General features: G+C 39.8%; 1 protein-coding gene across 3 annotated transcripts in view; it reads right to left on the bottom strand.

Annotated features, from left to right (window-relative positions):
- LOC121939649 (importin-13-like) overlaps nucleotides 1-13217 on the bottom strand; it is a 38067-nt gene that overhangs the window by 12659 nt on the left and 12191 nt on the right. For all 3 annotated transcript variants that reach the window (XM_042482652.1, XM_042482647.1, XM_042482659.1), the window contains exons 6-14: nucleotides 8967-9107; nucleotides 7968-8109; nucleotides 6963-7129; nucleotides 6564-6684; nucleotides 6058-6205; nucleotides 5709-5890; nucleotides 5443-5469; nucleotides 3534-3668; nucleotides 179-331 (exon numbers count right to left, since the gene is read on the bottom strand). In XM_042482652.1, the coding sequence (XP_042338586.1) occupies nucleotides 179-331; nucleotides 3534-3668; nucleotides 5443-5469; nucleotides 5709-5890; nucleotides 6058-6205; nucleotides 6564-6684; nucleotides 6963-7129; nucleotides 7968-8109; nucleotides 8967-9107 (1216 nt within the window). The remainder of the gene's footprint in view (nucleotides 1-178; nucleotides 332-3533; nucleotides 3669-5442; nucleotides 5470-5708; nucleotides 5891-6057; nucleotides 6206-6563; nucleotides 6685-6962; nucleotides 7130-7967; nucleotides 8110-8966; nucleotides 9108-13217) is intronic.

Genomic DNA, 13217 nt, shown 5'->3' on the forward strand with positions numbered 1-13217 from the left:
CCGCATGTCTTAAGATGAAAATGCTAAATTCAGAAAAAAGTCTAATTTAAAATATCTGAACAGAGAATGCTGTTTATATGACTTGGATCCATTTCAGAAAATTGTCATTTTGGAATAACAATGAAATATTAGTGCAAGTGCAAAATGTAGCCACTGAAAATGGTGTGTGGTGACTGACTGGGTTTGGTCCAGGTGGAGGTGGGGCCGTCTTGACAGGTGGTGCAGAGCCGTCTGCTGATTCATCGTCCTGCTTGCTGATGTCGAGCGTAGTGAAAAGGTTGGACAGCAGCCCCAAGATATGGATGATTGCCAATTTATTGGAGGGATTCGGCTGCAAGAAGAAAAACACAAACAAACAATGAAGAAACCAATTATTCTTTTGGAAAATTTGCTTCTCTACATCCAAACCCCACCATCTCTGGCTCATTTAGTGCTGAGTGCCTGCCTTGAAAAGTAACTGCTAAAATATTCAAGAGGACAAACAAACCCTAAAAGCTCACTACTCCTGAAGAGGGTAAACAGATCTGAAAACGGATGTTTGGAATGCCTACAACAATTTAAAAATATGTTAAATGTTGGGCTAATAAGTCATAATGCTGTAAATGACTTATTTCATCAATTTAGCAAGCTGCTCTGAATACTTCTAGCTTTTCATTTAGTTAGAAACAAAGTAAGCACTTTTTCAAACAGCTTACTTTTTACAATTTTGTCATTACTAGTTATTTAGAAAATATTTCACAATAGTAAACAATTAAGTAAATTATTATTATAACTTAAAGACTGTTCATATTTTTTAAGTGTGCCTGTATGAGGTACATCTTAGTGTTGTCACAATACGGGAATGTGTAACTTTAATACAATACCTTAAAAAATATTACTATTTAATACCATTTTTAATAACACTTGAAAAACTGGACACTGAGGGCATAAAATGATCATTTTTTTCACAAAAAGATAAATATAATATGTCTATAATATGACAATGATAACTTTCCTTTTCTCAGTGAGTGGCAGAGAACAGCAGAATGACATCAACATTAAGAGAGAGCAAGGATGCACAACTGGTAGCAGTGTATTCATTCTGCAGAAAATGAATATTGATGCCATTTCAGCTATTCAGAATAAATGTGTATTGATACATTGATTTTTTGCCACACTAATCCATAGTCAGCGTGTTCCCTTAAGTACATGGCAGTTGGAGAAGCAGACAGGATTACTGTCATAGAAGTCAAGCAATGTACTGATGTGGGTGAGGCAGCAGCAACACGGATTTTAGCCACCTTAAAATATCAATATCAATTTAGAGTAAGAGTATGAAATATTTAGAATATTGTCACTGCTTTACCTGGCTGCCCTTTCTGATGGAGAACTGGAGCCATTATCTCTGCTCTCCTCAAAGCCACCAGACTAAATCAGTTATTTTTACTTTTGTGGGACTTTGGTGAATCCGACTAACCCTTTACAACTGTAGTGTCTGCACTGCAGTCTTTGGCAGCTGTGGCTCAGGAGGTAACGCGGGTTGTCCTCTAATTGGAAGGTACGCTTTTCGATCCCTGGCTCCTCCTTAAGCAAAATACTGAACCCCAAATTGCTCCTGATGGCTGTGCCTTCGGTATGTGATTGTGTGCAAATGTGTGTGTGAATGGGCAAATGGACAAGTACTGTGAAAGTGCTTCAAGTGTTCAGATGACTACAGAAGCGTTATACAAGTGCAGGTCAATTTACCAAAATACCAAAGTCCCACAATAACACAAACACACTCACTGATCGAGGCACCTGTAGCCATCGCAAAATTACTGTTCTTGTCAATGGACTCTGATGGCTTTGAAGAGAGCAGACATAATGTCTTCGCTTACATAACTTCTCTAGGATGTCTAGATCTGTGGTAACTGTCATCCAACTTTAACCAAAAGCACAGACGTATTTTATAAGATGTCTTTAAGCCAATCACAGCGTTCCACATCATCTAAAGTGCAGACACACGCCTGCTTTTTTAACAAACATGGTCGTGAGGAAAGACCGCAAAGGATGTTTCAGTCTATCAGTCATATAGTTAAAATACATCATTTTTGTTTTAAAGTAAACATCAGATGTTACTCAAACAGGTCAAAAATAACACATAAGATTTACAGCTTTTACTCAGGGTTTTTTTTTTTTTTTTAAATATCTACCTACTGGACGGTGGATCAGAATGTCACCAGAAAATGAATAGGAGACAGTTTAACAGTTTAAACTGGGAAATAGTGCTCTTCTGATTTTATTTTCTAATGATATAATGAGCTTATAATGCATCGTGTTGATTATGATACAGAATTTTCATCTCTGGAGGTTTTTCAGATTCTGTTTTGGGGAGATACTTCAGAAATTAAGGTTATTTTGAATCACGATTACAAAAATGAAAATATATATGTATATGTAGTATGTTTTAAAGCATTACTTTATTTACTGATACTAGTTAAATATTCATGAAAAATGAATAATCCCAAGTTTTTTGTTCAAAAAAAAGGTCTGTTAAGATGATGTTATTTTCACTTTTACACGATTCTGCATAGAGATTCCTCATTCAACACACAGCTAACCCAGGTAAAATCACTAATTAAGTTTCATTAGCCGTGTTTTATCATTGCTCTGTCTCCATGGTGATGTAACAGAACTAAAAGACTATGAAGAGGACTCTTACAGCCACCTCCCTCCATTAACATCGACCTCCCCTCACCAAGCTGATGCTCTCTCTGTCAAATCAGAGCGACGTCACTTTTTACTGTCGGCCCTGTCAGACCTCACGGTCATTCACCCCTGACGTCATGTAACCTGAAGGTCTCCCCACTAGGTGCCACTGTTTGTCCAGCTCCAGACACATCACCTGATTTCATAGTCTGATGTAATGGCGATACATCAAAAAGCTAGACGGGAAACAATAAGAGAGGGAGGAAGTCGGGGACGATGGATGAGACAGTGTGTGACTGCGTGTGTGTGTGTGTTGTGTGAAGGGTGGGGAGTGAGACAGGGACAGAGACAGAGATAAGCTTCATCTAACCTGACATCTCTATTCACCCCACCCAAAGTCTTCAGTGAATGCAGAACAACAAATCAGGAGAAATTTTACTTTGATCCACATAAAGCTGATATCAAACTGAGTATTTTTAGATAACATGAGCTCCATATTTGTAGCATTCAGTGTGACAGTCTAAAAATTCAGGCTCCATTGGACCTGACATTTAATCAGGGTCTTTTGCATGACTGTGTGCATGCACGTGTAAAAGCCTGACCTACTGTAAATCTGTGTAGGCATTCTCTCGCTGTTGTGTGTGTGTGCATGTTTGCATGATTGAGAGAAAGTGTGTCTCTGCTACTTCCATGTGAGTCACTAGCCCATGGTGCAGGGTCAAATCCAATCTGGTCCCGCAGAGAAATGTTCCACTGCAGTGACACCACACAGAAACAAGGCCTGTTCCTATTGGCCAGAGTCCAGCTGTGCCTGCTCTGTGTTTGTGTGTGTTTGTGTGCTGTTACATGTGGGTCTGTGAACGCACCGTCTCATCCGCTAGCTTCTCCAGTTGCTGAATGTAGGGGGTGATGAGAGAGTGAAGGTTTCTTAAGATGTCCTCCACAGGGAGAGCCGAGAGCAGGAAGCCGAGAGCCTGCATCAGCCACATACACTGACTCGTCTGCAAGAGAAACGATCCAAGCTTTAGCTTTAGCTCAAAAGGATGGTTCAGATTTTTTCAAGCAGGGTTGTATAAGGTACTTAACCATAGTCAGTGTATTAAATACAGTACATGACAGTCTGTATGTCCTCAGTCTGGAGAGGCAGACAGGAGTAACACCTCAAAATCTAAGCAATGTGCTGTGGACAGGGACAGCAGCATGAAATAATGAAGCCACCTAAAAAAAACATTATCAGTTTAAGTGTACCCTACATTTACAATATTTTCACACCTTTACCTTGCTGTCAGAAAGCCCTTTCTGAAGAGGAACTGAAACTATTACATCTATCTATGGTCTTCAAAGCCACCAGACTCTGACAACAACAGTAATTTTACCTCACAAAACACAGGATTTGCAGGTCTGCTGCTGCCTCTGTTGGTTAGTTTGTTTGTGTTCTTGAGTGACTTTAATGAATCCGAACTAGAAATCTTGACTGTTAAAAACTAAGAATATTTTTTCTAAAGTTTTCAATTCCATTATTGTGTATTACAAAACAGTTATGAAGTCTATATTAAAAAGGTAAAGCAATTATTACCATAATTCTTGTTTTGATTAGGAATCAAATGGCAGTGAAAAACTGCATGGGACAAGCATAAAGTCGGCGTGTCTGTAAAGGAGAGACTCATGGGTACCAATAGAACCCATTTTCATTGAGATATCTGGAGGTCAGAGGTCAAAGGGACCCCTGTTAAACGGCATTGCCATTTTTCCATCACCAACATTTAGCCTAACTTTGGAGCATTTTTTAGCCACCCGAAGCTAACATGATTTTGTTGGTTCTGGATTCCTCAGGTCTTATAGATTCATTAATACCAGCATCATCACTCTACCTTTAAAACTCAGCCCGGTAGAGCCTCTTAAAGACAGAAATGTCGGTCAGTGATTGACGTTATTAAAAACAAAACGCGTTATTTAGAGATTAACACATTAATATGAATCTTTAAAAACAGTCATTGGTTTATAAGTTTATTTTGCTGCTAGCTAGTGGTGCTGCTCATTCAGCAATTACTGCTAGTAACACCGTCCAACCAAACAGCGTTGCCATGAAAATATGGTGTCCACCTTATGGTGTCCCCCCAGATTTCCCCGGTGAGTAAGCGAATTGGTGGCCACCCAAATTTAACCAGTTGCTTTCTGGTAAAGGGTGTGGGGCTCAAAACAAATTAAACGAAACTATCATCCTTTATATGAAGTAAAACACCAAGTTACACAAAAACACAAACAAACTAATTGATCAAAGCAGCAATTGACCAGCAACTCCCACAGTCTGTGAAATGACTGTTTTTGTCTTTAGAAAAAAAAAAAAAAAAACATAATACCTTCAGTTCCCTGTTGTAAATCTCTGTCTGACAGTAAGGTAAGTTGGTTAAAATATTCTAAATATAAAGTGCACTTAAACTGATATTGATTTTTTTTTTAGGCGGTTTAAATAACACGCACAGCAGTACATTGCTTAGCTTCTATGATGATACTCCTGGCTGCTTCTCCAAACTGAAGCATGCTGACCACCATCTACTATTGATAATATTTTAAGTAATACACTGAATATGGATAAATACCTCATATAACCTCAATCCAAACTATCCCTTTAAAGTCATTTTTCACAACACATAACCCGTCTGCTTTAGTCTAGTCTAAAAACATGTTACGCAACTCTTTTACAGCGTTTCCTGTTTAAATGTCACTTGAGTGCTCACACAAAACGGAAAGTGAAGAGAAAGAGTGCACACTGACCTTGTGGATCTGCTTTATGAGCACCTCCTTGAGAGAGAAGAGAAAATCAGAGTGATGGTTCTATTCCTTTGATTGCACAACAAAACCTAAAATAAAGTACTACAATTGAAGTGATTTCAAAGAGTAAATATTATTTCTGGAAAGAAGGAACATTACAGACATCTTCAAAGCCTTGGGTGTTAAAAGTATATTTAAATTGATTTTTATTGGCTCTCATACTTGAGGAACTAGGTGAAAAAAAATACAGTAGCGAGGTATAGATGTACCTGAGAGACAGCTACTATGTTGGTTGCGTAGGGTGGCAGGTCATATTTGCACTCCCGACAAATTTTCTTGAGTGTAGAGACAGAAGAAACAGAGAGATCTGGGTTCCCCAAAGCCTGAAGCACCAAGGGCAAGACACTGCTGAGCATGACTGGGTGATCTGCCAACCATTCAGCCAGAGCACCTAGTGGGAGATAAACAGTTCAGACACTGAGTGCGAAACAATGTAAGTGTTACTGGACTGAAACATCCCCTGTTTATACCTGGTTTGTCTTCAGACTTCACTATATTTATTTGAGCTGTTATGATGTGTGCTGAGATCTTTTTTTTTAATCCAGTGATGACACTCACCTATAGTGAACATCACTGTGTCTGCTAGTTGGACGTTGTTGATGCTGATTCTGGGGATGAGTCCTATCAGGCCGGGGATGACGTCAGAGTAATTCACATCTATCGTCTCTGCTATGGACTGGAAGCCATACAGCAAGGCTTCTGTGTGCTGGATGAGGAGAATAACATCAGTGTGTTTTCTGAGCACCAGATGATAAACATGAACTTTTAACAATGACATAAAACTTAAAAGTTTAAAAAAAATGCAATGTAAAGCTGAAAATAACCCAAAATCAACATGAAAAATAGTACAAATCCTGTAAATATACATTTAGCTTTACTATTCTTATGTTTTTCTTTATTTTAAATTGAAATGCAATACATACATTATAATGTGAAAAACAGAATAAGTACTGGTCTTAAAAAACTGGTATATGACACATTTTTAGCACCAACTTCTGTGCAACACTCAAAGAAACAGAAAATAGTTCACATTTTCTCTTTGCTCGTCTGTTTGTCTCACCCACCTGCCATGATGTGGGCTGCTCTGCATTAGTCAACAGTCTCCCTAGTTTATCATACAGGTTACTCAGCAGCTCTGCTCCCAGCATCTCATAGACGTACATGAGCGTGTCTGAGATATCCACCCTGAAGGACAGACATGCACAAACAGACATTTTAGGAGCACGCAACCTTGATGTACTATCTGTTAATCTCTGCCAGACAGGTTTTGCCCTCTCAGCTGCCGGTCCAGTGAGAGTCTATTAGAGCAAAACACGCTCATCTGCTGACCAATCATGCTGTCAGCAAGTAATTTCTGAAACACTTAGACTGTCACTGAAACACTTGCACACAACAGTACGAAGCAGAAATAGGCTTGTGCAATACACAGACACAGCCGTGCATACAGATGTACACATACACACCTGTAGATCCTGAATTGCTCCTTCTCATCTGAGGACCAGGATGCGTACTCCTGGTCCGAGGGAAACTGGGCTTTGTGCAGCAGAACATCCACCAGCTGGAAATATACCGGCCTGTAGACCTGCAGATACACGGCCTGCTTATCCGACTCAAACGACATTATTTCATCCTGATGGGTAAGGAGAAAAAAAAAAGTTGTAAAGTTGTAAAATCATTGTTACTGCACTTTACAGACCAAACAAATCTGTTATGACTCACACAGGCTATTAAGAGACACATAAATTTATCATAAATGTATCATTGTATTGTATCATTAAACCAACCAAAATGGATCGTAGCAAAATATTTTGTTAAGTCAAATCATGTTGTGAATTTTGGAAATTAGTACATTTATCTTTTTTGCAAAAAAATTTACTTTTGGACTTTCCAATACTCTGTAGTTACTGGAAATGTATGGATCACGAGTCAGAGACATGCAACCACCACTGGAATCCGATTTTACAAATAGTGCAATACAAATAATAGAGGAAATATAGCCTAATCAATATTTATAACTGTGCAGAAATACCAAGTTTAAACAGAATGAATAAACATGCTCCTGAATCTAACTATACATTGTTTGTTTGCTCTTACTTCAGCTGTATAAGGTAGAAGACGAAGAGGAACTATTTTCATACAGGCTGTCATATTTTATTATTTGAAAACTGCAGGCAAAGACCAGAGAGATCCCCATGAGAAGCACATCAATTCAATCAGGATGTGCAGGGAGAGATGTTTTTATACGGTCTCTGTTTCAAGCATGTGCCTCTCGAGCCTTGCAAGACTACAGTGTGCAAAGCTTATTTTGCAGAGTGGTTTTATGTGCTTAGTAAAGACATAGCAAGAGGAAAAAATGAGTAAATCATGCCAAAAGAAAAATATACAGTACCTTTTATTTGTAAATCTACAACAACAACAACAACATCACTTTAATATTAGGGGATAGGATCAGATTTAACATTCCTTACTTGTAGTGTGTACCAGAAGGTGAGTGTGAGCGAGCTGGTGGTCTCATTGACCGGGTAGTGGCCGGGGATGCCTGTACAAAACATGATCATGTTGACTAAAGCCAGGAAGCTCTGCCAGTGATCCACCTGCTCCAAAAGAGTCCTACAGAGAGAGGCAGGTGGAGGGGAGAGAAAAAGACAAAGTGTCGTTTGGCAGCAGTTGGTATACAGGTAAACCAGCACCTTTCACCGTCTGTGTCATTCAATCAGTCAACACGGCAACACATGAAAAGCAGACATAGCAGGAGTAAAGACTGCACAGCGAGACGTGAGAAACAATATTGCATGCCTTGTTTCACTCAAATAATTGTTATGAAACCAGTTTCTTACCTATAGTTGGCTATTTTCTTGGGATTACTTTACTGGGACAGTTAACCCCAAAATTAAAAATACATATTTTTCCTCTTACCTGTAGTGCTATTTATCAGTTTAGATTGTTTTGGTGTGAGTTGCAGTGTAGGAGATATCAGCTGTAGAGATGTCTGCCTTCTCTCAATATAATGGAATTAAAAGTCCACTCGGCTTGTATTGTTCAAAGCGCTAAAAATATACATTAAAAACTCAACAGCAATGTCTCCTTCTAGAAATCGTGACCTGGTTACTCAAGAAAATCCATTTACTATTTTTCACCACAAGTCGCGTGTTACTAGTATATTGGAAAGAAGGCAGATATCTCTACGGACAATATCTTAAACACTTGGCAACTCACAACAAAACTATCTAGATTGATAAACAGCACTACAGGTAAGAAAAAAAAAGTATGTGTTTTTGATTTTTGAGTGAAGTGTCCCTTTAGAAACTGGAACTTATTTGTATTTTGTTACTGGATTGTCGAAAACTGATAAAATGTGTTTCTTTCAACATTATCGAATTAAAAATGTTTAAATACCATCCCAAGAATTATTAAGTTGTGTACGGAGGTGATTTTGGCATAGATAACTGTAGTATTAAATCACACACCTAGAGTGGTTTTCTCCCAGTGTAACGGCGATACGGCAGATACCGTGGCAGGTCTCCATGTCTCCATTCTGAACAGCCTCTCGGAGCTGCTCCTGGAGGGCCAGCACTTGAGGGACCATTTTCAGCAAAGTGTTCACATATCTACAACACATGGACACACAGACACAAAGAAACACCAGAGTGGACAGTGAAGAGCCAAATTCATTTAAAGAAAATGATTTAAAGAGATTGCACACAGTGCTGTACAAGTGAGAAGAAGATCGCATGCGCAGCCAGGCAGCTTCCACCGGTGAATATATAACTGACTCACACCGCTCACAGCTAGGTTGATGTATTTATTGCTCCTTCTCAAGACAAGTGTTTATTTCAAATCAAATCTCAGTCCAAGTCAGTCCAACCTCTGATCCAGCACACCCACCCTAAAAAAAACCCACACATCTAGCAGGGAACCAGAAAATCTATTCAAAGCTCCAGCTCAGAGCTGCGCTGCTGTCAGTTATTATTCTGTCTTCTTCCTGCTGTCTCAGCCATCCATAATTCCCTCACTCCGGCTAAAACACACACATGTGCTGACACACACACAAACCCACACAGACACATTGGTACACACGCTTACATACACTCCACAATGCAGGCTCCGATCTGCTCATGTGACAACATCAGACAACATCCTCCTGTCATCCTTAATGACAGCCAGAGAAGGGGTGACATTTAGAGATGAAGGGCGAGCACGTGTGCACGCCTGAATGTCACGGAGGAGATTATGTGCATGTGTGAATGCTATAAATGAAAACCATATTACGTGTGAGTCAATCCCAGGGGTGTTTTGTGGTATGCAGGCGGTGCTTCATCTTCCATGAGAATGTCAATAAAGACGTGGGTCCATGTAAATGAATATTCATCAATGACACAGCAAGGTTGTGTGACTTCACCAACATTTGAGAAAAAAATAAAAACAAATAAATAAAATCAACCTGAAAAACTGTAACTCGCAGTTTCTCTGAGGAGCTGTAACTAAAAATCAAGTATCAATCCGTCTGTTGCTTGTTTTTTTTAATTAATTGTTTTAAATGAAAATAGACAAGTTTCTTACTTTACTTTTAATTCTGAAATAAATGCAACCAGGTCCGATCTCCCAGGAAAAAAAAGGCTCGATTTGCAGCACAAAGAAAGTGCGTCAACCACTGAAACAGGAGGAGAATAGCACTTTTGTTTTCGCTGGTAGCTATTGGTATCTATCCCAGTTCAAAAAGAGTATTAGTGCAACTTTTTTAGTAACTTTCCTCAGAAGCAGAATTGGCGAAAGGTGGAACAACCCCAGTAACTCTGAGAAGTTCTGAAGAAAACATAAAAGCAATCTGGTTGTCTTGACAACAGCCATGCAAAAAAATAAAATAAAATAAATGTGACTTGGAAACACTCAAGGGGGAAAAGATGACAATTTTTCAGCTTACAAAGACCTAATTAAAATCCTTAAGATATCAAAGTAGCATCACATAAAGCTTTGACTCTCTGCCTTACCTGATTGGACCCAACATGACCTTATGGGTTTGAGCAAGGCTGGGCTGTAATTTCTCCTAATTCCCTCGAGGGTGTGTTTTTTTTTTTTAGTGTAACCTTTAATTTAATAAACACTGTTTTGCAGTAAACCCATTATGACTAATGAAAATATTGAGATTTAAAATTAAATTTAAACGGACAAGATATTTGAATTGGGAGGAGATTTGCATACACTGTACACAAACTCAGTGCACCACACAGGAGATGCATGAAACATGTGCTTTCTGTGCATAAATGGCAGTTGGCAAGGAGCTGCATTGGACTGGAGGGAAAACAAAAGAAACAGAGACGCAGGGGCTGCAAGGCAACTTGGTGGGCAGTGTTTGTCACTGCTTTCCCAGAAGTGAAAGAAATGTGCGCAACATGCAGCAGAGAGCGGTGATCATCATTTGCGTCCTGTATTGCTGTGGACAGCTGTGCACTCTCCAAGACGGAGCTGCACTGTAGGGTGCAGCACTCTCTGTCGTGTGTGGGACGCAGATCTGACGACAGACTCTCAATATAACATAAGGAAGAGAAGATGTGGTGTGAGAAAACTTGTCAAGCCTTAGCTTGTAATAAATGTTTTAATATATAAAATATATATGTTTTTTAGACAGTGGAAATTCTGGTTTTTGGATTGGGCAGACACTATGTGGGTTCAAGTGAGGTCTGGTCTAATTTTTGGGTGCTATATCTTTTATAGCAGCAGAGAAAAGTCACAAACCCTTGCACTGAAAAACTGGAGGAGAATGTTTTGTATTTTTGCTTTATAAATGACCAATAATTATAAAACAATTGTCGATTAATCTTCTGTCAAAAAACAATTCATCACTAAATTGTTTTAGTATTACTGAAATCCCTTACAGAACAGTGCCAGACAAACAAAATAATGGCCAGTAAAAATGGTGCTGATATGAATCCTCTGCTCTGCAGGCTAAATGCGTCTTGTACCGCGTTCCTTGGAAGCATTTATTATTCTAATTTCCCTCAGGATCCCTTATAATCCGAGGAGCCGGATCTATGGTCTTGCGTTATGAAGCTGAGTCCCCAACTCAGCAGCCTGCACTGATTCAGCCCTCTCTGTAGGGAGCTCCACCCTGCTGAGATGTGATGTGTATGAATCTGGCCTCCATCTAATAAGCCAGTACCTGTGTGTGTATTTGCCGACATCCTCTGTGCGCGGGTGCCTGAGTAACTCAGAGAGAGCAGAAGCGCGGGGACCAGCTGCAATTTACTCTGAGTGAGTGACTGTGTGTGTGTGTGTGTGTACATGTGAATGGCAGACTCATGCACTCATGCACTCAGAAGATCATTCATTTTTAACAAGGTGCTTTGCAAATGCAGGTCATGCACTCTTAGCTACGGAAAAGAGGACTTGGTGTGTGTGTGTGTGTGTGTGTGTGTGTGTGTGTGTGTGTGTAATACAATTAAAAGGGCAGGATGGATTCGAATGTGCTTCCCCGTTTTCCCTCATAAGCGAAGACATTCTGGAGGTTCCTCCTCTGAGACCGTCTGCTGCAGTCTCCTCTCCTCTAACTCACAGTTAGCTGTCCTCTCCTCTTTTGCTCCCTGCCCTGCTGTCATACACTTTTCTGCCTCCTTCCTGACTCCTCCTTTATTCTCTCCCCCCACCACCTCCTCCCACCTCTGATCCCCTCTGCAATTACTGCAACACTCCGAGACAGGGGAAATGGGTTGCCTGGCAACAGGATGCAGCTGGACCAATAGCATCCCCCCAAATGAGTTGACTGTAATGTGTTTAAACAGAGGGAGAGAACAAGAGACAGGGAGGAGGGCTTAGTGCTGATGGTGAGGGAAGAGAAAGGGGAAAGGAAGAGCACAAAGAAACAGAGGCAGAGTGGGAGAAAAGATAAAATAGATAGAATAAATAAAGAATCAGATGGGGGAAAAAGGTGGGATTTTACTTTTTAGAGAGGGTGGGGAAAAAGGATTCCTTTTCCTCATCTCTAACAAACGCCGACATAACACGCACACAATATATGTAGTCAAATAGAAACCTAAAAATCACACAGCGTTCTGACTAAGGCAGAGGCCAATGTGTCTCAAGAGACGCTACTAATGAGAGTGTCGAGACTTTAGGGAGGAACTGACAAACACACTGGCAAACGGGCAGGGCTGTGATCAGTGTTACAGGGAAACTTTACCCATTTTTTAACCAGCTTTGTATCAAAACAATATGATAGTATGTGTCAGTGAACTGTGGTAACTTCCCTCCATCTAGCCAGCGCCTAAATATCTCTCCTCCACAGCGAAACTCTGCCAGCTGATGCAAACTGACGCAAAACACATCATCCGGCAGAGTTTTGCTGGCTCTCGGGCCACTTTCAAATTTTCGTACTGCCTGCCACCCATGCCACTACTGTGGACACAATGAATGGAGATGTGGACCATGAGACAGACCCACCCCTTTCTCTGTATCTCAAACTCGGACTGAAATCTGATCAAACAGTTTAACTGCGCTGATGAAATATAAACCAAGATTCTGTTACTGAGTTGCCTATTTCTCACTTCAAATGTTTTCAGAAACATGTTTTAGCTGACCGCCTGATGATTTCCTTTTTGTTTTAATAAAAATGAAAATATTAAAATAAATAAATAAATAAATAAAGAAAAGGTCATCTTTCCAGCAGTGAATACTTCTTTAAGCGGCACAAACCAAGAGAAAGAAAACTGTATTTTAAAAAATGT

The sequence above is a fragment of the Plectropomus leopardus genome, chromosome 3 (genome assembly GCF_008729295.1).
Source record: "Plectropomus leopardus isolate mb chromosome 3, YSFRI_Pleo_2.0, whole genome shotgun sequence".
Lineage (NCBI taxonomy): Eukaryota > Metazoa > Chordata > Actinopteri > Perciformes > Serranidae > Plectropomus > Plectropomus leopardus.